Below are 25,434 nucleotides of genomic sequence, written 5' to 3'. Positions count from 1 at the left end.
AAGCGGGGTGCGCCCCCCCCTCGGCGAGGGCTCGCCGGCCCCGCGCGCAGAGCCATTGGAAGGAATCCGTCGCGCGAAGCCATTGGTCCTGGTCATCAGCCTCTGCCCAATGCTTTCCCGATGCTGCCGCTGATCCACTCGGGAAGTTGGCTGGCTGGCGAGGCGCGGCCGCCCCTCAAAGCCCGGCTCCCACGGAGAACATGCTCAGTGCAGCGGCGCGCGTGAGGCAGAGCGCCGCCGCCGCCGGCCGCGTCTAGTCGGCACCATGCAGCCGCCAGCGCCGCTGCTCCTGGCGGGCGCCCTGCTGTCCCAGGTAGGGAAGGGGCCGCCGGGGCCGGGGCGCGCGGGCCGGGGCGCACCGGGGGCCGGCCGGGCCGGGCACGGAGGTGACCCCGGCCCCGCGGGTCCGGGGAGGGGGGGCGGCCGCCCGCTCCCGCTGGCCTCGGGGGTCGCGGGCGTGCGCGCGCTCCGGGGCAGGAGGACGCCGCTGCGAGCCCCTCTCGCCAGCGGGGACCCCGTTCTCGTGGGGGGGGGAGGGAACTTCGGGGCGCCCCCTCCGCCTCCGGAGGCTCCCGCGCTGCGGGGAGACTCAGTCGGAGACCACGCGAGCCCCCGAGTCTCGGGGCCGGCTCGCGGGCTGCCCGGCGTGGAGAGGCCGGGCCCAGCCGAGCACCGCCGACTTCCCGGGGCGCCGGCCCCGCGCCGCAGCCCGGCTGCCGCTGTCGCTCACGGCGCCGGCGCCCGGCCGCGCCCGCACCCGGGGGCGCCCGCCTCCCAGACCCGGGCCCGCACCCGGGGGCGCCCGCCTCCCAGACCCGGGCCCGCACCCGGGGGCGCCCGCCTCCCAGACCCGGGCCCGCGCCCGGGGGCGCCCGCCTCCCACACCCGGGGCCGGCCCGCGCCCCACCGTCCGGCCCGAGCCCGGCGGCCGCCTCCGCCGCCTTCCCGGGGCGGGTGGCGCGGAGCGCGGGGAAAAGTTGAAGCCGGGCCCGCCCGGCTGCGGCTGCCCGTGAGCCCTCCCGCCGCGGCGGCCACCGGAGCGGTCCCCGCCGCGGCCACGGACCGAAGTTTGTGCGCGGAGAGGCGGCGCGGGGCCCGGCCGGAGGCTCGGGGCGCGGAGGGGCACGCCCAGCCCGCCCGGCGCGCTGAGCCGCCGCCAGCGGCTGGACGCGGACGCGGACGCGGGCCGGGGCGGCGGGGAGGAGGGGGAGGAGCGGGGAGGGGCCCGCGCCCCGGGGAGGACGGGCGTGGAGTTGGGCGCACGAGGAAGAGGTGCGTGTGCGAGTTGGGGATGAGAGCAGCGGAGTCCGGGCCCCGGTCCCGAGCCCGCCACGTCCCCGAACGTGAGCCAGCAGCACCCCGGAAAGGCCCCGACCCGGGCGGGCGGCGTCGGGTGCGGGCGGCCGAGGCCCGGCCCAGGACTCCCGGATGGTCTCGGGCCCTCCCGGGACGCGGAGCCAGCGCCGCCGTCACCCGCGCTGCCCGCGACGAGGCGCCGCGCCTGCCCCAGATGGCGAGGCCGGCGTGGACAGCCCCGCCGCGCCCCGCCGCCCCACGCGGGCGGCTCAGCCTCGGGCGCCCTCGGCCTGGGCGCGTTCCCCGGCCGCCCGGGGGGCCCGGGGGGCCTGGCGTCGCGGCCCTGACTCTCTTACGGCCCCTTTTCTGTAGGTCCCCGGCTCTCTTGGTGTCTTTCCACCTCTGTTCCCATCCCAGGCCTGCCCACAGTTGTCCCCCCTGGGGCGGCGCCTCCGCAGGTGTGAAGCCAGGCGCGAATGGCCTGTCCGGAGGACGCTAGTTCCCTCGCGGCCCCACGGGCGTGATCAGGGCGGCTCCCACCTCGGGGCAGGCGCAGCGGGCCCGCGGGGGCGCCGTCGCCCTGGTCCGGGGGAGCTCCCCTCCGGCCCGAGTCCATGTGCTGCTCCGGGCCGGGCCCAGGAGCCAGGGACCGAACCCCGGAGCCTGGCGGTCAACAGCAAAGCCGAAACTTTCCTGAGGCAGGGAACGCACAGGAAGGGGAACGCAGTGCAGTCAAGCGAAGGAGTCACTGCCCGGTGGTGCCCGGGCCGGCCTGGGCGCGTCTCCCACTGCGGTGGAGAGGCCTGCGCCCGGCTGCGAGCTCATGGACGAAGTTGGCTTTTTGGCATTCTGCAGGACCTTAGGAATTTTAACAGCCCGAGCCGGAAGCTGGCCAAGAGGAACCCTAGGCACCTCTCCTCTCCGCTGGAGTATTTTGGGAAAGACGATTCCAGAAGTGGCTTCTGAAATTTGGCTACGGTAGTGGATGGGAAACAAATTAAGAGAGGCACGAGCTAGAAAATCCACTGTAAATAGGGTTCTCTGCCCCGCAGCGGGAGCACTGAGGACTAGCCCCGAGCTTCTAACACCGCGTGAGTCATCCTCCAGGAATTAGGATTTTAGGGAGTGGTTCAGGTCTGGAGAGCCTCACAGTCAGCCGTGGAAATACTGAGATCTGCCTGGGAAGAGCTGACTTCAGAACCTTGATTTTTAGGATTGTGTGAGATCTCGTATCTGCTATCCATGTGAGTTTTAAGAGCAGTGGTTTTTTATTTCCTGAGCCTTTTTGATCAGAGGGGAGACGCGGGAGGGGTAGAGGATGCTCCAGTACCATGTGGCAATTTATAACCTTCCAGAAGTCTGGGGGAAACAGAGATGTAAGTGGTGAGAGGAATCAAAGTGATAGAGGCCACATGACTGAACATATTTATTTATTACCTCCCCAAAGTGGCTTAGTAGACTGTGATCTGGCTTTCTGCAGCTCCACGGTCTGTTCTACTGAAAGCCTCAAAAGTTCTCTTGGCCATTCTCTCCTGTTCTTCCTCCTTCCCCTTTCCTATCTTTAGCCCTTGGTTTTTCTCCTAATAAAACCTATTTCCTCCAGAAAGTATCCTCTGTGTGTTACAGAAAAATAGCCCAAACCAACATGCCCAGTGACTGCATGATGTGGAGGAACTGGCATTTGGGTGGATAAACAGCTCCTCTACCTGAGGCTGACTCTCAGGTGAAAGTATAGCTAGGTGCTTGAAAACATCTCCCTTTCTTTTCCTCCCCAAATACTGTTGCTTGGGGAGTCCAGATAATTTCTCCCTTTTGGAAGGTAAGGAAAGACAAATTATGGATCTGATTCCTATTTGAATGGTAGTCACATCATGTAAATATCCTGAATACTCCCCCACGGTGCTCCTGGACATGGGCAGGGGCACGTGCTTGGCGCACTGTGTTTTGGTCTTGTTTCCATACCTGTTGAAAAGTTTCTCCAGAAGAGGGCTCCATCCACAGCATTACGAAATTCTGAATCTCCAGCTCGTATTTTTAGAGAACTTCAGTGGAGCGGCTCCATCAAAACAGAACCATTCTCCGTATTCCAGGTTATTTGCTACATGCTCCCCCAAAGGAGAAATCCTGTCATTGGTTTTTTTAATTTTTTTTTTCCCTGAGAGTATCTTTCCTTCTTTCTCTTTTTCCTTCACCCTCCTCGTTCTGGTTCTGTTCTCATTTATTCTTCAACTCTGCAAGCCCTCAAACATATTAGAGCAAGAAAAATTTCCAAGGCTCTAGTACACAATACAGTGTGGAATGCAGGGGAGCTCTGAGATCTCCTGGCATTGGACTTCAGTTGGACTGGCCTTTCTTCTTTAGGCAGCCACAGGGCAGGAACCATTCTGCTTATGAAAAGAGGTAATCTTCCCAATTAGTTATCTACCCGGAAGAGAGAAGCAGGCGCCAGTGCCTCCTCGCTCCAACACCAGTTGAAAAGGAGAGGCAAGCATCCATCTGTCATCCAATTATAATAATCGGCTGGGCAGAATCAAATCAAGTGACCAGTGGTTTGGACATTGCTTCCATTTAGCTGTCAGCAAGGTGTCCACATGCCTGCGTGAATCTGGCCCTCTGAAGGGACGCTGCCAGTTCCGCTCCCTGCGGCCGGTCTGCTCTGCGGCCACAGCGTCTGGCTGGGCCACAGCATCCCGTGCACCCTGACAGGCCCCTGTGGTCGCCATGTCCTTGGTCTAGGGGGGAAGTCATCTCTCACCCCAGAGGCAGAGGCCAGGGAGAGAAGAGATGACATTTCAGACTGGGAGTGTGCATCTAGCCAGGGTTGGTGGAAAAGGACGGACTGCCCTTTGGCTTAGCAGGCTGGATCACAGGTTGTCAGTTTGGTGTTCTCTGTTTCAGCACAGCAGCTCTGCTTCGCAGAGAGTTTGCAAAGCGGCAGCCGCTGGCCAATGTTAGCCCATGGAACAACTTTTTTGGCCTAAAGCTTTTGAAAAGTATAAGAAATTAAACATTAAAAAACAACCGAGGTTTCTCATGTTTCTTAAGAAAAAAAAAATCAAGAGGTCTGACAGAAGGCCTGCATTCCCACCTGGTCCTACTTGGTTGGAGCTGAACTAACACTCCCCTCACCCCAGCATTAGACTTACGTGTATTATCATAGCCTCCACCACTGCCCACCACACCCATCCCACTGGACTCCCCGATTTTACCACTGTGCCCCTATAGCCACATGACTTTGGGTCTCTTTATAAATTGCCAGCCCTGGTCAGATGGGCTCAGGGAATTCCTCAGTGGTGGCAGCGGGAAGGACAGGCTAGCTTCTTTCTGATGCCTGTGGTACAAACACACTGCGTTGGAGGAGCAGCGTGACCAGGGGCTGTGACACTGCGGGAGATCTGTACCCTCAGTACTGTGGGGAACCGCTCGCAGCTTGTCGCTTCGTGTGCAGTAATTACATCCAGACGAGTAACACTGCAGCTCTGGGCCCTGGACTATCAGATTACCTAAAGGCCATCATGTATCAGCAGCTCAGACACTCCAGGCCCTCCCACCCTGCACGTCGGTAGTGCTCGGCCACGAGCCATCACTGCCGGTGGAGTACCATGCATCTGGCGCTGTCATCGCAAGGGTAGCTCACTCACTGGGTAACCGTCATCACATAGTGTGGTGACTCCCCGTGCTTGGCCTTTCAAGGGCTGCTGCGGCACTGAGCTAGCAGTCAGCCTTTGTAACTCCATGGGGAAGTTTCGTGATGGCACGGTCCCAGGGCATCTTATGCCTGGGTACTGTCACCTGCGCTGCTGTCCTGGAGCTCGGACCATATTATATATGTTATACATAACGATTAACACCCACTGTGGTTCTATATCCAGTGTTAAGACTACCATGGATGTTCTTAGCCCTGGAAGTGCGCTGCACGAATCTGGCTGCCTCCTCCCCCAGCAGCAGGTGAGACCCAGCAGACCCATGTGTTCCACAGCTACAGACCCTGAGGGTCTGGGGAAATAGAACCACAGACGCCACTCAGATGGATATGTCTCTGCTGCCAGTTGCCCACGGAAGTCAAATCCCTGAAAATTAACATTAGTAACAGGCACGTTTTGACATGTCGTGTCTCATTTCAGAGACACCGACAAGAGCCACCGATCTTCTGCACAGGCACAAAGACCCTGTGTCTCCCAGCAGAACCCCGCTGGGCTGGGGAGGGGGGCGCAGCTGCTGCTCTACCACATGCCTGGGCAGGGCCAGGCCGGGCCGGAAATGAGTTCAGCTCTGCCGGGGCCTGGGGACCTTCGAAGGAATGTGGCCGCTGCTGTCCCTGCCTCAGATACCTCAGCCATGGTCTCTTCCCGCCCCCCAGGGGCCAGGAACTGCTTTTGCGTGTTGTGTGATTGAGGAAGGATGTGCTTGATGCAAAGCCTTGAGCTTGGGTCCCTGGATTTGTCTCTCCCTCTGCTGCTTGGTGGGTCGGTGTAGGGTCTGCAGAGGGTTGCTGGACCCCACCAATTGGCCCGTGGCTGACTGGGGCTATATGGGCTCCCTTTCACCTGCCACAGTAGTGGGCGTCCTAGGCCATCAACCTCAGGAGTTGCAAGTTATGGCCGGTAGCCGGTTGTATAAATAGCTCTATTGGATCATAGCCACGCCTGTTCGTTTATGTAACGGGTGATATGAAAACAGAGGAAAGAGCGTCTGGCTCCCAAGCCCTGAAATATGTACTCCGCAGCCCTTTACAGAAAAAGTTAGCCGGCTCCTGACCTTACTCAAAATTACAACCAGACAGACGGCAGGAGACTTCCCAAAGGGCTGGGGTGAGGGGCTCCTGCACTTGGCACGGTCCCTCCTGTGCCCTGGGAAGTTCACCTGGGGCCACACGGCCTCGGCAAACGTCTCGGGCAGCCATGGCGGACCTCCGGTAGGCAGGCCTGCCACATGTGCCATCTGGGCGTCAGAGCCCAGCTGCTAATAAGGCAGGCAGGCTCTGGCTCTGCTCTCTTGGGGCTCAGCTTGGCAGCTGAGGGATCAATATCAATTAATGAATAATTTAAAACCAAGACAACCACTGTGGAGGGAGGAAAGGCAGTTGTGTGAGGTCATGCCATTCTACACATTGTGTGCGTTTGTGCTTTATCCTACACTTCTACTGAAACATAAGCTCCTGTGGGCCACGTATCGCTGCCTGACATGAGGGTATGTGTGTCCCCAGGGCTCACAGCAATTCCTGGCTCATACTAGGCACTCGGCAGGCATGAATGAACGAACAGTGAGTGAATGAATATAAGAAAGGAGTGAAATCCAGATAGAGGGTTTGGGAGGCCTTGCCGAGAGCCTGGTGCTCAAACCCAAAGAGAAGAGCAGGGCTCACAAAGGCCCATCAGGCTGGGGGTGGGCAAGGCAGCCCAGGCAGAAGGCATATCCGGCGGAAAGAGCCCGGTCCAGGTAGTGCCGAGGGGTGGGCAGGAGGCCTTGGTCACTTTGAGGATTTTGGTGTTTGTCTCAGAGCACTGGCAGCCATTGAAGGTCACAAGGAGAGGAGGAGGGTGTGGAGTGACACGGTCAGATTTCCATTTTGAAGAGGTCACACAGCCGTGGCTGGCGTGGGGATGAGCGGAAGGGGGAGACGGGCGAGGCTGGAGCTCCCTGGGTGCCCACCCAGGTGAGAGTGCAGGGGACAGACAGATTCTCCTCGGGTGGAGAAGCACGGAGGCCTGATGGCGGCTGGGTTCAGAGATGGCTGGGTAAAGCAGGGCTCTAACTCTTCTAATGGTCAGGAACCAATTGCTCAAACAGAAGCCGAGGTGTTTGACTTTAGTGGAGGACCTGTGGGGATGATCATGGGGCGTTAGCTAGACTGTGGAGCTCCTGGCAGAGCCGCGCCGTCAGACCCGGTCCGTGCTGGGACTGTCCTTGCATGGAGTGACTGGAGTGCAGCCTCTGTAATGAACCAATCTCTGAGACTTTTTATGCAAAAGATACTGGGAGAAACAGTGCCAAGCCCTTTAATCATTTCTCGAACATTCAACCAGCAGCACTAGAAATATTTCTTACATGAAGCAAATAATGATCGACTACATTCAGCAATCACTTTGCAAATGCTAACATGCCTTCAATTCACCTTATCAAGTATAGCGTTGATGACTTGTATGCTTCTGAGAATAGTACCAGAACATTCTGCTGGGTGCCAAGCAATGCTGGAAATGTTTAGCAACTGGATCTCTCCCTCTCTCTCTCTCTCTCTCTCATACACACACACACCAAACCCAAACCAAGCTATAGCCATATGATTTGTGATGCTTGCACATTACTGTGTGATAGTTGTTGGATATGTCTGGGAATATTGGGGCACCAACTCAAAAGGAATCTGGGAAGACAAAGTTGACTTCTGCAGAAGGGTGTGCCTTTGTCAGGAAGCCAAGTAAGCAAGCAAGCTCTCTGGGCAGGCCTTCTGCCCAGCTTTGATCACTAACATGCTGCTGCTCTTTATTCTGATTGGAACTTAGGTTCACAATCTTGCAGAGTTGTCTAGTTTGAAAGGGGCTGAAAGTTTATCCAATCAACCCACCCAAATCAGGACATCTGGCCTAGGTAGGAACTTGTCAGAAAAACAATTACTACTCTACTACTTGTGCCATTCCTCCAGCTCCGGGAATAAGAATTCTTGTAACAGGATGTGACTTAACTAAAAATAGCTTCTTGTAAGATGGCGGCTACCTTTAAAATGGTGGTGCTTACGTCAAATGGTCACTTGGATGAAAAGATTCTAACTCCCACGTAAATACCCTCACTATGGGTGGCTTTACCCTTCCAGCCAGGTTGGCAGTGGTCTCTAGGAAGCTATTAACTGACTCTGCACAACATAGACTTGGACTTGAGCAATGGGCAGCCAGTAAAGGCCACATCACTCTGATGTGACCTATAGCAAAGTTCTTCCCTGTTCTCATCTGCAAAATGGACAAAATGGTGTTAAAACCCAGACAATACTAGTTTGCTGTAAAGATGCTCACAGATGGTCACGATCACAGTCACCTTCAAGGAAACAGGTGTCCACATCTTCTCCGTCACCCCAGAATCCACAACTCTGCTGTGGGCCCTGTGAAAGTGTTTGGTAAGTTTGATTCAGTCACTGAATGGAGTTTGATGTGTGAAAGCAGTGTGTTCTTGGTAGCATTGATTCTGAGCCAGCCTATCCTGCCTTTCTGCTGTCTTTCCTTCCTTTTCTTCTTGCTTCCTTCACAAAGAGGTTTACTCTGCCATATGCCAGGCTTTCAACTAAGCGATTCATGCTCAGGAGGGCGCATGAACAGTTGTCATCCCCTTTCAACAGCTGGAGAAGCTGGGGAACTCGTGGAACGGGCCTGGGATCACAGAGGAGGCCAGTGTGAGCAGGGATATGAGCCTGGGGTGTGCGCACACACACACACACACACACACACACACCACACACACACGCGCACACGTGCACACACACACGCGCACACACACGCACACGCACACACACACGCGCACGCACACACACACGCGCGCACACACACGCGCACACACACACACACACACACACACACACACCATGGTTCTGATAGCTTCAGCCAGTCACTAACTATGAACAGGTGTTTGGTAACTCAGAGGCCAACAGGCTGGGCAGAATCCCTGTTCTCACAGCTTTTATAGTCTAGTGAGAAACAGGCAAATAAGTTGCTGAAATAATTATGAATTTAGTGATAGTTGAATAGGAAATAGTTGCTGATATAGATAACAGAAAGGGGGTGCTGCTGGCTCACCTTCCCTGTTGTTCTTCTACCTTCTCTCCCTCCCTCCCTCCCTCCCTTTCTCTCTCTCTTTCTCTCTCTCTCCCCCATCCTCCCTCCCTCCCTCCCTCCCTCCCTCCCCCATTGCTCCCTTCTTTCCGTCTTTTCTTCTCTGCCCCCTTTTTCCTGTTTTCTTCTTTCTTTGCCTATTTTTTAAAATACATACCAAGTGCCAAGAATGCTGCTGATCTGGGAGTGCTGAGCTGGACACAGCACCCCTGCCTAGCACAGGGAACGAGCTGGTCCGGAATTGGAGCCTGTGGGAGGGTGAGGAGCTGGGGTCTCAGTCTGCTTAAAAGAGTTGAGGAGACTCCAAGCTTTGAGCGTGGGTCTGAACCCTGGCCCACACATTTGCCTGCTCGTGTGGCTGCCATAAGTTACTCATCGCCCGCTCTTCTGTCTCCCCTCTTTGCTTAAACAAGTAAAGGAAGGAAATACCTATACCTGCCCTTCAAAAGTTTTTCGAGGAGTGAGAAGGGTGTATATGGACCTCATCCCGTGACTGCCATCTGCGTGGGGGCCGAACAAATGTCGGAAGTATTAACTTTTGAGCATTGTGCTCTTGGGAAGCTGAGAGTAGGCTGTGACGCCAGGAGGGGTGGGGAGCACATATTTGAAAAGCACGGCTGTTAAAAATAAAGTTTGTTCCCCAGGGAGATTCTCATATTAATCGGTCCCCAAAGATTGTTCCCCTGGGGCTTTCATGCCTCATAAAAATCATTTGATCTTCTAGATGTTCTCTGCCAAGCAGCTGGTCCCCGGAGGCTTTGTTAGGGTGGTGTGAGCACATGTGTGTACACGCACCAGTGTTACGAGTACCTATTATTTATTATGATTATCTTAACTACCTCAGGATAGCTACAGTTTTCCATAGCTGCAGGTGTCCCTTGTGTACACGAGCTCAGGTCCTTGTCACAGCCCCTAGAGATAACTGTTCTCCCCTTGGTTTTGTGGGTGGTGGCAAGCTGTGGGTGTTTGAGTCCTATTTGCCCGGGGTCCTCAGGTTCACGGAGAAACCAGGCGTTTTGCCTCCTGGGCACGCTTCTTCCCCGCTACGTTGTGCTAGTGTATAAGACGCCTCCGTCTTCCGAGTCTGTCCTCCATTACTTCACCATTATATAACAATTCACTCTTTCGTTGGTTTTGTTTTCTGATTTTCCCAAAGCCAGAACGGCTGCCTGGGATGCCCTCGTTTCTTGAGTTTCTGGTTTCTAAAAGGTGGATCTGGGTCTTCGCTTTCTGCCTGGGTACCTGGAGCAGTCTTCGGAACTGGGTTAGCCCAGAGTTTTTAGTGTTCTTTGCCTCAGAGTCCTGGCTTTTGGCCAGGGCCAAACAACCCACACACACCCAGCGAGAAGAGCCACCCCAGCAAGACTGGCCCAGCAGCACGGCCCGGATTGGGTGTGGCTCAGCCGAAGTTCCACAGTGCACGCAGTCCCTGCCTCTGTGGGGCTCTGTGTGTCCCCCAGTGCCAGTACCTCCTACACCCTATCGTGGGTGGTGTTTTCCCCAGTCCAGACAAAATGACTATATGGCCGATGGCCAAATGGAGTCACAGGAATTTGCAATGTGTTGCAATCGGACTGCATCTAACTCGAAGTTTAGCTCTGTTTTCTCAAAACAGACTTTTGTGTTAAATCCTTTTAGTTTAAGTGTCTCTGGTCAGGTAGCCATTCACTAAGCAAGCACTTGGTTCTGACAGTGCCTGGCACCCTTCGACAAGCAGGATAAAGCAGCAATGCTGCCTGTTCCCATAGAACTTCTTCCACTGGACAGACGCTGTTTGCGTGCCAGCTTCCCATAGCTTCACACGCCCGGTCCCCCACGAACCTGCTGGCTCCTTCTGCTGCCCTCAGTGTGCTGATGTCTGTGTGTCCCTCTGTGCATGTCATGGGTGACTAAGACATTCCCTCGGCAGACTGTCAGTGCGTGGGAGCTGAGGGTGTCCCCGAGAAGCATGGTCGCCTGCCCGTCCTCCGCGAGTTTATGATCTAACAGGGAGAAAGACAAAAGTGAGAGTTAAGCAAGTGTGATAACTTGGCCTGGAGAAAAGCTGTGAGAAAACGTTGAGGGACGCGGAGGATGGTTCTTAGTTTGTTTGCCATGCTTTCTCGGGCTGAGGACCTTTTATTCTGGTGCAGTAATCTTTGTGGTTCTTAGGGAGATGTCCTATCATTTGTGAAATGAAGGTGGTAACAAATCAAGGAAAGTTTTATCCTTACTGATAAAGTGGTATCAGTTAATGTCTGTTTGTTCCTTATTCTTTTTGTTGAAATTTTATCTAAAATATTATTAGCAATTATTTAAATTAGGGGAAGGTAGTTTTAACTGGACTTTTCTAAAAATGGCAATACAGTAAATATATAGTCATTCTTGTAGCCATTCAAATGTAGACTAACATGTAGGAAAACAGTTGCTAGAGAAGTAAAACCAAGTGGGCGAGGCTGCGTTTCAATTAAACTCCATTTACAAAAATAGGCAGAGATGGGTGTGACCCTTGGACTATCGTTTTCTGAGCCTTGACCCTGACCATTAGCTACCTCATGAGTTGGTCAAACTAGGGCAAGGAGAGGTGGGTGGGTGGAGCAGAGGTCAGGAAAAGAGACCAGCATTTTCTTTGGCCTTTGTTTCCATGAAAATCGTAGTATTTCTTTAGAACCCATATCGCTGGATTATAGGTGTTAACTCTCATCAAGGTAAGGATGCTGGTAGTGATTTTAGAGCTCATGGTTAGAGCTCATTTTAGAGCTCATTGGACCAGCTCTAAAGTATCTGAAAGTGTGGCTGTTATGGTAGTTGTCTGGGCTGCATTCCTGAGGCTTTCTTACTGCCCACAGGCATCACGGTGTTCAGCCCTGTTGCTTGGCTTGTGTTCCCACAAACAGGGGTAGAGACATGGGGCTGGGGGCAAGGGCTGGCTCGAGAGGCAATCCCAGCATTCAGAAGTGGAGTGAGATGAGAAAAAGAAGCCAGTGAAGACTGTCATCAAGATGGCGCTGGTACAGCCACAGAAATTAGGGCTCATGGTCGCCCTGAAAAAAAAAGAAAACTATGTACAACTCACTTTAGGATTCTCCCTTTGAGAGACAAGGGGCGGGGTGGGTATCCCTGGGCCCACCTTCCACTGCGGAATCAGCCCCTTGCCAGCTGCAACCGTTCACTCCAAGCTTCCACGCCAAGCCGTTGCTGGAGGCTCGGAGGAGCATCTATTACCCTGGAGGGGCCCTGAGCCGCAAAGCAAGAGGCTGGCAGGCACTGGACGCTCAGCGTGTGCCCTCAGCATGGATGTGGGGTTCCACCTGACACACTTGGGTCCCTGGAAAATTCCTCAGTAGAGCCCAGGAGAACAAGAAGAGTTAGGGTGTGCGTGCGTGCGTGTGTGCGTGTGTGCGTGTGTGTGTGTGAAATCTTTTGATGTTGGTTGAGCACCCACCTGCAGATATTCTCTTTCCCACTAGATGGTACCAGCATGCCAAAGCCCTGGGAAGCTACCTCAGGGCCTCCTCTTTGACGTGGAATGTAGTCCTACTACTTTCAGACGATTAATAGATCAGCAAGCCAAGGCCAGAGGAATGGATGGTAGCAGTTTCGGGAGCAGCAGACAGGAGGAAAGCAGAGAATCTGGAAAATTACCCTCAGACACTCATTCAGTCATTTGTCAACACACATCACCGAGGAGGGCTTGCTGTCCTTCTAGACCAGGAACACAGAAAGGAACCACATAACCAGGCATCTTGCCCTGGTGAGCTCGCACACTGGATGGGAAGGAGATGGTGTGAAGTGACCGGGTGGACGTACGCTGTCTGTCAGGTGACAATGAGGGCTGTGAGGAATGACGGAGCAGGCTAAGTGGTAGCCGGGCCAGAGGGAGGCCACAGCCTTTCCCTATTCTGCCTACTGGCTGTAGGAGGAGAGACGGTTCCCATGCCCTTAGTCCAGTTCTGCCACTCATGGCCCCTCTGATTCTGCGGCTTGATTTTGAAAGGGGACTATGAGCTTGAGGAGGGCAGAAATGGCTCTTGACCAATGAAAGTTGACCAGTTGGAGACAGTTGCAGTGAAACACCCAGCTCAGTGGATCGCGTGCTGTTGGTTGATTCTGCCCATCTGTTGTTGTAGATTTCCTTCATCTGGAATAATGGTGGCTGGTGATTGTTGACATACAGTAGAGCTGAATTTTACTCAGAGGTTGGGTTGTAAAGTCAGGGTTCAAAGCAAACACGGAATTGTCATTAACCTTGAAATCTTTGTAAGTTGCCCGTTAAAGCACAGCGCACATGGTTTTGTGTATGCAGCCTCGTGTGGTAATCAATGTGGAACGATGTATAATGCATGCCGTAATGTACAGCGCATAATAAACAATATATGCAAGATGTAATTTTCCAGCACTTAATTGCAGTATTTACATTGTTCTTTTCTCTTCTCTTTCTCTCCCTGGTAGAAGAGCTGGGTTTACATTAGTTAAATGTGCATATGATAGAAGTTCGCTGAATCTCTTCAGTGAGGTTCTTCATCACGTCTCCCACCCGGCAGTGGTTGCTTCCTCTGCTGTGCTCTGCCTCACTCTGGGTTCCTACCAGTGGCAAGCCTTGAGCCGGGGAGCTGCGTGTAGGAATCCCAGCAGCGGTCCTGGAGGCGGTGGCTGTGAGGGGGGCTTCACCTGGATTCTGTAGACACACAAATCAGCCCGCTTACCCCTCTTAATGACGCTTCCAATATCTACTGTGATTCTAACTCCATGTCACAGATAGGGAGCCCAGTATTCCTGATAACAGTCATACAGCTACGCAGCTTTGGGGCTGGGGTTCAGATAATTCTGCATGCCTTATGATTTCAGGCAGCGGATGAACTGTCTGGAAGAGGCAGAGGCCCAGCGGAGCAGTGGTTTCCTGGCACAGAGTGACTGCTGACGGATGTGGGGTTTCTTTGTGGGTGGGGAACGTGTAACTAGATAGTGGTGGTGCCTGCATACTATGAGCACACTCAGAGCCACAGAGGTGTATATGGAAGAGTGAGCTTCATATTGTGCCAATGCTGTCTCAGTACAGCTATTACGAAGCAGGGAAGCAGGCAGCCCTAGGGCAGGAAGTCCAAGCTCAGGACTCCTGCCTGCTCCATTTCTGAGTTCATATGGTCCTTTCTACAGGTACTCACCATGAGAAGTGCCATTCTTCTTCTCTAGACAAAGCTGCTCCACAGAAGGGCCCTTTAGCCATCCCCCATCCCATCAGAGAGACCAGAGAACGGGAGGAAGGCGCTGAACAATTGGGGGCTGGCAAGTGGCACTGCCAAGACTTAGACCCAGCCATTCTGGGACGTGGCTCCCAGTCCTGCTGGCCACACCTGTACTCACACCCAGTCCATTCCATGGAAAGCAACACGTGAGGTCTAGAGCTGCAAGTAACTTCAACTCATTAGCAGCAAAACCAGGTTCTTCACTTCCATTTTGCTGATTTGTGAGGTGGATTCTAGAACCATCTTTGTCTCAATCTTCCTGGACATTTCTGATATGGGGGTGGGGGAGCTGGCAGTAAACCCCGAGACTGTGGGAAGAGGAGGTGCATTCGAGTGGCTGACTTTTAAAAGTAGTAAGTGGACCAAGAAGCAAAGGAGGGAGAGAGGGAGAAAAGGAGGAGAAAAGGGAGAGAAAGAAGAGGAGGAGAGAGAGGCACGCTAATCTTCACCATGTTGAAGTCGATAGCAGATTCTAGAAGGATTTAGGATTTATCCAAATTAACATGGCTGTTTGGCACCCCTTGGCTGGTTCAGCTGGAGAGTCTGACAGCACGGTAATGAGAAGGCAACCTAAGATCCCAGCCCAGGGCCTCCTGACAGTCGCTCATCCTCCAGTTCCAGCGCTCCACCCCCTCCAGCCGCTCTGTCCCAATAGGGCTCCTTTGATTCCCAAGTCCCCTGCACCATGTAATTTGCTCCTCTCTGCCCTCATCTGTGGGTTAATTACTTTCTTTCATGTTTAAATGCAGAGTGACAAAGCCATGATCTATACCCAGTGTAACAAGAAAGGGCAGCCAAGGGGTCCTCTCTTGTCCAGGCCCAGGGCAGTCCTTGTGTTTGCAGCCAGAGGTGTGGAGACCGCGTAAAGGCAAAGCTGAAGCACTATCTGTGCCTTCCTGGGTCTGAGGCCTGGACAGGCAGCCGTAGTTAAGCTGGGCAGAAGGCTAGGACCTCAGAGCCTCAGGGGAAGGGGAGGAGGAGGAAGGGCTCTGACAGAGATCTGGTGTCCTGGGTGACAAGGGGACCAGGCAAAGCCGCCGGGTCTCTGTGCTTTTCCTGGTAATTTTTCCACTGCAGAATTTTCAGAGTGTTCCACAAAATAAGAACACACTGACCATATATGAAATCTGTTACCCAGAGGAAGTGAGCAAGGAGGAGCTGAAGCGTCTCTGTTTCTCAGCGTGTGGTTAGGTTCCAAGGAGTATGTGCCCTCATCATGCCTCCCAGCCCCACCAAGCACCCAGAATAGGTCTCCAGGTAGTAATTCCCAGAATACCCATGGTGCTTAACAAAAAGCTGTCAGGAGGCAAGGATCTCCGAGCTTGGGCCTCCAGCAGGCCCAGCACCCAGGGTCGGCCACAGCTGCTAGTCTGTCAGAAAAGCAGACTCTCCAGCCCGGATCCACCGAAGTTTTGAGCCTCTGGAAGTGGGTCTAGAAATGCGTGTTTGCAGAGTTTGCAAACCTGAAGGAACATCAGAATGGCTTCTAGGCAGGAAGCCTATCCACAGTAATTCTTCGGTGCCCTGAATGTCAGTTCCCTTCCTGATACCTGACCTGATGATTGCACGTGAAGTGTGGCCTGAACCAGTGGTTCTCAACCAGGGGCAGCCGTGCCCACAGGGGACTGTTTGCAGGGTGAGGGGAGCAGGGGGCTACTGATGGGCAGAGGCTGGGGAGGTTATTCAAGGCTCCAATGAGCATGTCAGGCCTGTGACCACGAACCACCCCAAGCCAGAGGTCAGTAGTGCTGAGGCTGAGAAACATTGGCCCAACACAGACGTCCTGCTCACAGCACACCTGTGCTACTGTGGTCTCGACGTGTTCTTCGTATGAGCAGGCAGGGTCTGAAGTTGGGTCTGCATGAAAGAGGCCTGGCAGCAAGCCACCGTTCAGGTGAGAGCGTTCAAAAGGTAAGACTGCATTCCAGGTGAATTAAACCGAAATCCATTCCTTTGTGAGGAAATAGAGAGATGTTAAGGAAAATTTCAAAGGGCATTTAAAGCAAGGGTCATTATGAGCAATTTAATCAAGAAGTCAGTTTGCTGACTTAGACAAAAACTGGATAGTATGTGAAATGCCCAAATTGTTGGGGTAGCTGTTCTGCTACAAAAGCTGTTCACATTCCTGGTGGACAAAACTTGGCCAGTTAGCCACTAGTTCTGAGACATCGTCACTGGCTCTGAGACATCGTCACTGGTTCTGAGACATCGTCACTGGTTCTGGGACATGGCTGCTGGTTCTGGGACATGGCTGCTGGTTCTGGGACATCGATGCTGGTTCTGAGACATCGTCACTGGTTCTGAGACATCGTCACTGGTTCTGGGACATCGTCACTGGTTCTGGGACATCACCGCTGGTTCTGAGACATCGATGCTGGTTCTGAGACATCGTCACTGGTTCTGAGACATCGTCACTGGTTCTGGGACATCGTCACTGGTTCTGGGACATGGCTGCTGGTTCTGGGACATCACCGCTGGTTCTGAGACATCGATGCTGGTTCTGAGACATCGTCACTGGTTCTGGGACATGGCTGCTGGTTCTGGGACATGGCTGCTGGTTCTGAGACATCGATGCTGGTTCTGAGACATCGTCACTGGCTCTGAGACATCGTCACTGGCTCTGAGACATCGTTACTGGTTCTGAGACATCGCCGCTGGTTCTGAGACATCTCATCAGAACCAAGATGAAGAAGCTATCTTCAGGTGGCCATTGTCCCAGGGACAGACTCAGTGGATGTGCCACCAATCATTTGGGCCCTACTTACAAGCTTTGAGTAACCTTTCTGACTCTTTGGACCTACGGTTTTCGGTTTACCAGTCCTTCCTTACTGGAAATGGTCCTTACTAGTGGGGCTTAGGCAGTGGTAAGGAGAGAGTTCAGGAGGCCGAGGCCTTGTGTGAAGCGATGGCCATTTCTGACCAGCTTTTCCTGAAGCGTGGATTGCAGGGCGCGCTCCATCAGCGCCGTGAAGCGGTACTTATGGACATTCCATTTACACATGAGTCAAGAGGGGTCAGGCATGTCAGTTGAGGGTGGAGCAGAGGAAGAGAAGAAGAGAAGGGATCGAGTCTGCAGGGGGAGAGGCAGAACCAGAGAGAAGGTGTGACCGTCTCATGGGAAGCATGAATGCAGATTTGGGACAGAAATGCGGCGTGTTTGGGGGCAACAAGAGGGCTTCTCTGGGTGACAGTGAATGTGAATGTAGTGTGAAATTGGATCAGAGCTGCAAAGATGACTGTTATTAATAGCATCACTGTTATTCTAGCTACGGGATCCTACGGTGTCTGCAGGCAGTGTCTGGCAGTGCACCGCGACTATTAAGAGCCCAGGAAATTGGCAGATGGGAAGAGGGTAGAATTACAGTTGGAATTCCATCCTGCCTCATAAGCTGTGTGTTCATGTACTGTTGGCTTAACCTCTCTGTGTCTTAGATACCAGACCCATGAAATATGGACAATGATACCTACTAGGTATTGGGAGATTCCCCAAGAGCAAGTTCTGAGAGGAAGATTGGAGCACAGTGAATTCACTAGGGAAGTGATCCAGGGAAACTGTTGGGAGTGGGGAACTGAGGCAGGCAAGGGCAGAGCCTTGCAAAGGGTTGGTTGTGCACGCAGTAACGGCGGCAGGTGCCTGGACTGAATCCCCAGGGGCCTCGGGGAAGCAGTGTGGAATGTCCACTTCAGTGTCAGCCTGGCGGGTGTGATGGGAGGGCTGCCCCAGGTTACATTGGTTTTGAGACCACCAGGCTGCTTTCAGATACGCTTTGGGCTCAGAAAAAGTGCTCCGCAGAGAAGTGTGGCACCTCGCCATCAGCAGTTGCGCCAGCCCTCTACGGAAAGGCCAGAGGAGACGTGGGTGTGGGGGAGGCCAGAGGAAGCCAGGAGGGTCTTCTGGGGTCAGCATCAAAAGGCGCAAGAGCAGTATGCCCTCTGCACCAGGAATCTGTAGCTAAGAAGTTAAGGTAACAGCTCAGCACTGAGAAACTGCGCAGTGATGCTCCTATGTATTATACGTGATGGCACAAATTGGAACTAGCAATAACTGCCAGCCCTTATCGAGCGGCTGTCATGCGCTTGGTGCGATAAATGTTGTACAAATAGGCTAAATTCCAAGCACTAGTAAAGCAGCTAAGTGACACGGTGGAATATTACACGGCCACTAAAGAAGATGGTTATGAAGACCATAATGACAGGGGAACATCTAAGTGGGAAATGAGTACTGGGCAGTAAATGAGGTAGAGTAGGTTTCTTCCTGAGCACAGCAAGCCTGCGCACATGGGAAGGAGGGTGGGGGCCCGGAGGACGTCTGTCAACCTTCCGACTGCCCTTTGGTTCCTATAAGGGAATCCTCAATGATTTTTTTTTCTCTCTAGTTTACAAATATCCATTGATGTGCTTGTATTACGATTATAATGGGAAAAAAACAGGAGAAAATTAAAAAAGTAAAAGAAATGGGGGGACCCTAAAACTAGATTGTAGAGAATCCAGTAAGAGGTTTTGGGAGGGAAATAATATAATGGAAACTATTTCAGAGAAATGAATCTGGGGGCAGTGTGGAAGATGGATTGGATCCGGAAGGCCCAAGGCAAGAGTCCAGCTTGCAAACTAATAAAGGTCACAGCCAGCAGAGAGGAGAGATTAGTTTGAGAGGCTTGGAAGTCAATGAGATGATGAGGGAGGAAGAGAGCAGCAGCAGAAGGGCGTCTAAGACTTTTAAGGCTAAGGGGGTAGAAGTCTCAATAGAACAGGTAGATACGGTTTTAAATACATCCGAGCCAGGCTTTTTTATGTCTGTTCTCTCACTTAAACCTAACAATGACCTCATCCTTGTTTTGCAAGCAAGGTAATAAGAGATTAGGGAAATAAGGCCACTTGCCCAAGTTCACAGTGAATCTGAGCTTCTGTGGATGGATGGATGGATGGATGGATGGATGGATGGATGGATGGATGGATGGATGGATGGATGGATTGATGGGTAGGAAGATGGTTGAATGGGTGGGTGGAAAGATGGATAGATGTGTGGCTGGGAAGATGGATAGATGGATGGATGGAACAGTAGGTAGTTGGAAAGATGAATGAATCAGTTTCGGGGTAGGTAGACAGTTGGATGGACAGGTGGATGGATTGATGGGAGCATGGACAAAGGGGAGATTGGATAGATCAATAAATGAGTGAATGGTTAGAGGAAGATGGAGAAATAGATTGATAAGTAGGTAAGAAGGGAATAGCACTAGATGTTACAATGCTAAAGTAGATAAAAGGAATTTAGGAAGGAAACAACAGATACTATTAGGTGGTATTGAAAGAAGGTAGTAAAGAAGAAAGATACTAGATTTTCAGGAAGAAAGAGTGGCCACTGTCATCTTTAAGAAGGCCATATTAGTCAAGTACTAGAAATTAGTCTTAGGCAACTCTGGGAGACTGAGGAGCCAAAACATTTTGGGAGGAACCTATAAAATGACTAGTCAGATGATTGAATATGAAAGTTTAATAACAGGTGTGAGTTTAAGGAACAGAGTCAATAAGAGGAAGGAGGGATGATGTAAGATGGGAAGGGGAGGAGAGGGGAAAGGAGGTCTAGGAAAAATGGAAAAAGAAGTCATTACTGACGAAGAATGAGGACAGCAGGAAGTCTAGAACGGTTCAGCTCCAGTGTCCTTCCGATAATCTTGTAATGGTCTTTCCCTCACACCGCCACTGTGTACAGCAGGAGGTTCTCAGGAGGGTAAACTGAAGCATTGTAGGACAGTACTTGACATATTCCAGGGCAAAATGGGGCCAGGCTCCTGTGACCTTGCTGATCACCATCAGCGCCACTTCCTGGGAAGGAGCCTCGATCTATAGATCAATGGCGTTCCCTGAGGCCTGATATTGTGGTCGATGCCAGTATTCCTAGCTACTCAGAAGTCTGAGATCTGTAGTAGCGTGGTTTGAGACCAGCCTGGGCAAAAGTTCTTGAGAGTCTATCTCTAATATAAGTGTGGTGTCATGCATCTTTCATCCCACCTGCCTGGGAAGCGCAAATAGGAGGATTGCAGTCCAGGGCAGACTGAGCAAAGAGGAAGGCTCTATTCAAACTACAGTTAAAGTAAGCCAGATGCCAGTACTTACACCTGCAATCCCAGCTACTCAGGAGGCCAAGATCCAAGAGGGTCAGACAAGGCAGGAAAGCACTTGAGACTCCAATTCAGAAGGCAGGGCTGGAGGCATGGCTCAAGTGGTAGAGCTGAGCGAGCAAGCTACACAACCAAGTGCAGGGTCCTGAGTTCAAACCTCAGTACCACCTCCTCTTCCCCCAAAGACATCGTTTTCCCTCACTGATGACAGGGTAACAGCGATTAAGATGCGTTGTTCTCATAAGCTGATTTATTGGATGGTAACTCCTCTGTCCAACTACTTAAAGATAACAACAACAACAACGATAATACAAGAACATAATAACAGGAAAGAGCATATTCCCTGAGAAACTGCATCTAGCACCCCAGCATCGTGCTACCCGCCACAGAAAGTAGACATCTTTGATGGAAGAAAATGAATTTTGTGCAAGACACGGTGTGCAACTTTGTCGGTTGGGAACGAACCTTCTGCAATTTGCAACAGATGAGGCGTTAGGTTCCACTTTTCTTTCCTTTTTTTTCCTTCATTTTGAGGAGATCATTAATAAACAGAAGCTGCTCATTAAGGCAGAGTTGTAAGGTGTTTACCAGGCAGTGGCGAGCAGCTGGGAGCCAGGCAGCCGAGGACGCGGTCCACTCGGAGGGGGCGCGTGAAGATCCATCGGATCCCAGCAAGCCCTGTGAACTCGGTGCGCTTTCCCATTCCAGGAAGTTTTATGCTTTTCTAATTAGTGCTCAGAGAGGCCTGCGTCCTGCACGCTTAGCATGAGTGGCCCTGAAAACCTTATTAACTGAGCCACTTGGCCTTCAGACTGCAGCCCCTGTGGTGGTGGTTCCGACTTGGGTTTAGCTGGGCCCCAGCGAGTCCTACGGTTGGGGTGAAACTTTGCATCTTTCTCCGGCTGGCCTTGCTTTGGAATGACCATCGCTTGAGCCTTGTCATCCAGAAAGTCACCTCCATGCCCAGCCTGCTTCTTCCTGCTCTTTCCCTCCTCCCTGAGGAGCCAGGTTCCTGGGGAAGCCACCCCTTAGGGTTGACTGGATATGGTGGAAAAGCCGGTCTGGTGCCCGAGGACGAGTTTGGGTGCTTTGGCGCAACGTGAGTTGTAAAATTAGAAGGAGACACAGGAAAGGTGTGCTCTGCTGGCTAGAAAGGGCCTTCCCCTTTGTTAGTGGGCCTTCTCTAGCAGCTGGATTTGCATGCCTCCATGGTTTGGGAAGCAGATCAGGGTAGTCTAGTACCACCGACGGACACATTCCCTGGCTGACAGGGGTCAGGGGCCATTCAGAGAGACAACGGCAGCTCCAGTTAATTTTAATGGTCAGTCTAAGGACAGCCGGCATCCTTGGTGCTCCAATAATCATTAATTTAGGGACAGCCTAATAATAAGTAAAAAAAAAAAATCAAACAACAACAAGCATTTCTCATACAGACACCATGCTAAGTGCTTACACACACTGCGTCTAACATGAGCCTCTGAATATGTTAACCTCTCTGGGTGGCCAGACAGTGCATGGCTATGGGGCAGGTGCTGGTCTAGCGTCTCCATCAACCTCCACCCAGCCACCAGGGAGCTGGGAGGATGCAGAGCCCCCCAGACCTGTCTTCTCCAGAGCAGATTTGAATCTGGGTCTCCTGAATCCGTGCTGTGATTGCACCGGGGTAGGATGCGGGCCAGCACGTGTGTTCATTCACATCTCCTGGGCTGAGCTGGGTGTGCATCATCTCAACCCTGGTGGGTGACCCCATGGGAGGAGAGGGGCGCAGGAGAAAGCCGCGAGAACCAAGCTGAGCAGGAAGCTGTTGGGCAGCAGTGCTGGATTAAGCCCTCCCATGCCACCTTCCAGAGTCCCTCTGCTTTAAGCACGTGTCTTTAGAAACACTTTTAACAGGGGCTGGGAAGGTGGCTCAGTGGTAGAGCGCTTGCCTTGCATGCATGAGGCCCTGGGTTCGATTCCTCAGCACCACATAAGCAAAAAGAAAAAAGCCGGAAGTGGCGCTGTGGCTCAAGTGGTAGAGCGCTAGCCTTGAGCTGAAGAGCTGAGGGACAGCACCCAGGCCCAGAGTTCAGGCCCCACAACCGGACCAAAAAAAAAGAAACACTTTTAACAGGAGACACAAGACCAAGTGGGTTCATGGCAGTGCATCCGAAGGCTGATTGCAGCTGTGGGCCTGTCAGATTTGAGATGGGCCATGGTATTGACAGTGAGACCAGCTGATGCTAGAGACAGGGCTCTGGCCAGCTCCCTCTTTGCAGCAGTGAAGACCACAGGCGACCGAGAACTTAGGAAGACCAATTCCATCCGGTCACATGAACAGCTTGGGGCCTGCCATTTTCAATGCCACCAGTCCTAATTTTTGTTCTGAAAACAGCTTGCCGGCCAACCCTTTGCCTGTCACAGCCATCGAGTATTCTCAGGACACCTTCAGATCACGGCTTTTCCCAAGAAGCTCTTTGGTTCTGGGGGTTGTGGAGTTGCAGTCTTATGCTCTGAAAACACTTCCCATCCCGATTTGCTAAAGGTGATACCCAGGCCCCGGAGAGTTACAGGAAAATCTGTTTTCAGAAGATCTCTTTTTCACCCAGGCCAGGATTCTGTCTGTGGTTTTTGTCATGACGAGATGAGCAGAGCTGGGTTCCGGAAGGACCGGCTGCTCTTTTTATGTCTTCTCTCCTGATTGATGGTCTGGAAAACCATTCCCCTGGGTTGAAGATGGACAGGTGAAGTTCTGTCTGTGCTGTGATTACAGCCCATACATAGCAGCTCCAGGGGCTGAAACTGACCTTTGGTCCTGCTCTTCATTTAAAAATAACAGACCTTGGGAAATGAACTGATGCAGAAAGGTGTTGGAAGCTGAAGTTGTTGTGAAGGTTAGCTGTCAAAACTATTTAATTGGTTTACTTTACCTAGAATTCTTGTGGGTTTTTTCTTTTCTGATTTAAACAGACTACTTTTTAAAGCCTAATTTCCCTTATGGCCAGTCTCCAGAGGAAAGTTGGTCTTGCGTGAATTACAATGGAATCCTAGAGTCATTCCATGACTGTGGCTTCCAAAAGAGAGCCAGTGCCCTTTATTATACACAGACAAAGATTTTTACTAGTCGCAAACATCTGCGTGGCACTTATGATGTACGCTGAGTTTTGCAGGAGGATCTGGACACCCAGAGCAAGAAGAGACCAATGCCTGCCCTCCAGATGCCACCTGTGGAGCTGAGCAGCTAGCGGGCTTGCTTCTCCCTGCCTTAAACCTCAGGCTGGCATGCTTGGCTTCAGTGACAGTGCTGGGCTGCATTGGTCTCTCATTTGCTTAGAGGTCAGTTTCCCAGCTCTTGTAATGTCTGTGATAAGGCATTCATTCCCCAAGTCTTTTGCAGAAACGATCACTCTTTCCCCTTGAGTAGTTTTGAGCCAAGCATGTAACATTATGTGAATGTTTGAAAACTTCTCATGGATTTCAGAATGCAATTCTGACAGTGCTGAAGGCTGCCAATTAAATGAAGATTTAGATAAAGGCTGTGTGGGAGAAGGAACACAATGTTCTGAAACCTAATAATGGTTTCCTTCTGTCTTTTTGAAGCTCTGGAATAATCCTGATTGACTGGCTCTCTGTTTTGGGCATTCCCATTTACTGGACAATTTAATAACATTTAAAGTGTTTGACAACCTTCATTTTGGGGGCAGACATCCACGGGGAAGGGGCCGTGGGTGAGGAGCCGGACTGGAATCAGGCTGTTTGTATTCAGGAGGGAGTATGGAGGGCTGAGAACAGGCTCACAGCCTACAGGAAACACAGGAAACACCTGGCAGAAAGGGCCATGCCCACAGTTAAGTGCTCTCTTCTTTGCTTCTCCCAATAGCACCAAGATAGATGCTGGGACCCATCACATACATGAGGCAGCACGGCCCACTGCATGCAGCCACTGAGTCCTGGCCTTAGATCTCTTACTCACTTTCTACGCTTGGGGTTCAGTGTGAGCTTGAAGAATCAGGAGTGGGAGTAGCCCAAAGGAAATTCCAGATCATTTTCCTCTTTTTCCACAATATTAGAGGGTTCATCTTTTCATACGTGGGTGCATTCATTCAACTCACTGTGTTCCAGATGTGGTTCTAAGCACCAAAAACCAGCAGGGCCCAGAATCAAATCCCTGCCTTCATGGAGACATTGTTTCAGAGGGAAAGGCAGAGAGGAAAAGAAGCCTGGTAGTAGTAAGTGCTGTAGAGGATGATGGTAATGATGGTGGTGATGATGATGGTGATGATAGTGAAAATTCTCCTGTAGATTGGGATGGGATAAACCTCAAGCCTGTCTGAGGTTTGTGGATTTGTGAGAGAAAGGATAGCCAGGAAGAGCAAGAAGCAAGGGTAAAGTCTAGGCAGGAAATGGTGAGTGACCACAGTAGTTGGACCAAGGGTAGGAGATGACATCAGAGAGACAGACATGGGCCCCAGGGAAGGCATGCTTGCTATTCTGAGAGTGATGGGAAGCCACTGGGGGTGGGGAGAGGGCAAAATGGCTACTTCATCTGTTGCTCTGTGCGGCTCAGGAAGCCAAGATGACTTAGAAGCAGCCTGCAGAAGCTCACTTTCTCCCCAGTCTCCAGCTTCCTCGTTTACACATGTTAACTGTACATATGTTACCTCCTCAGTGACCTGGCAAAATAAGCATTGCTATTATTATTGCTGTTCTCCATTTTAACAGTGGGGAAACTGAGGCTAGGCACAAGCCAGGTCACCTAGACTTACAGGAAGTATTAAAAACTGATGCCCTCAGGTAGCAGTTTGCTATTCTAATGTTTTTAGTTTGTTGTTCAGCAGGTACCTGCTTTGTGTCAGAGCCTAGAAGAGGCTGGGGCCATCCAGACACATGGCTGAGCCCCGGTATCTCTCTCTCTCTTTGACAGAGAGTTAAGCAGAGAGTCCATGTAAAAAGCATCAAGGGCTGTGCTACAGGGAAAGAACTCTGCTTTTTTTTTTTTTT

The 25,434-nt window shown here is 52.2% G+C and overlaps 1 protein-coding gene across 1 annotated transcript in view; it reads left to right on the top strand.

The window, feature by feature from the left end:
• Positions 1-209: 209 nt before the first annotated feature.
• Cdh13 (cadherin 13) overlaps positions 210-25,434 on the top strand; it is a 726,505-nt gene continuing 701,280 nt past the window's right edge. Inside the window, exon 1 of the mRNA XM_042671463.1 lies at positions 210-313. Coding sequence (XP_042527397.1) covers positions 266-313 — 48 coding nt within the window. The 5' untranslated portion in view covers positions 210-265. The remainder of the gene's footprint in view (positions 314-25,434) is intronic.

Source organism: Dipodomys spectabilis, unplaced genomic scaffold (assembly GCF_019054845.1).
Source record: "Dipodomys spectabilis isolate Male_0828 unplaced genomic scaffold, ASM1905484v1 ptg000628l, whole genome shotgun sequence".
Taxonomy (NCBI): domain Eukaryota; kingdom Metazoa; phylum Chordata; class Mammalia; order Rodentia; family Heteromyidae; genus Dipodomys; species Dipodomys spectabilis.
This window is presented reverse-complemented; position numbering and strand designations above follow the sequence as displayed.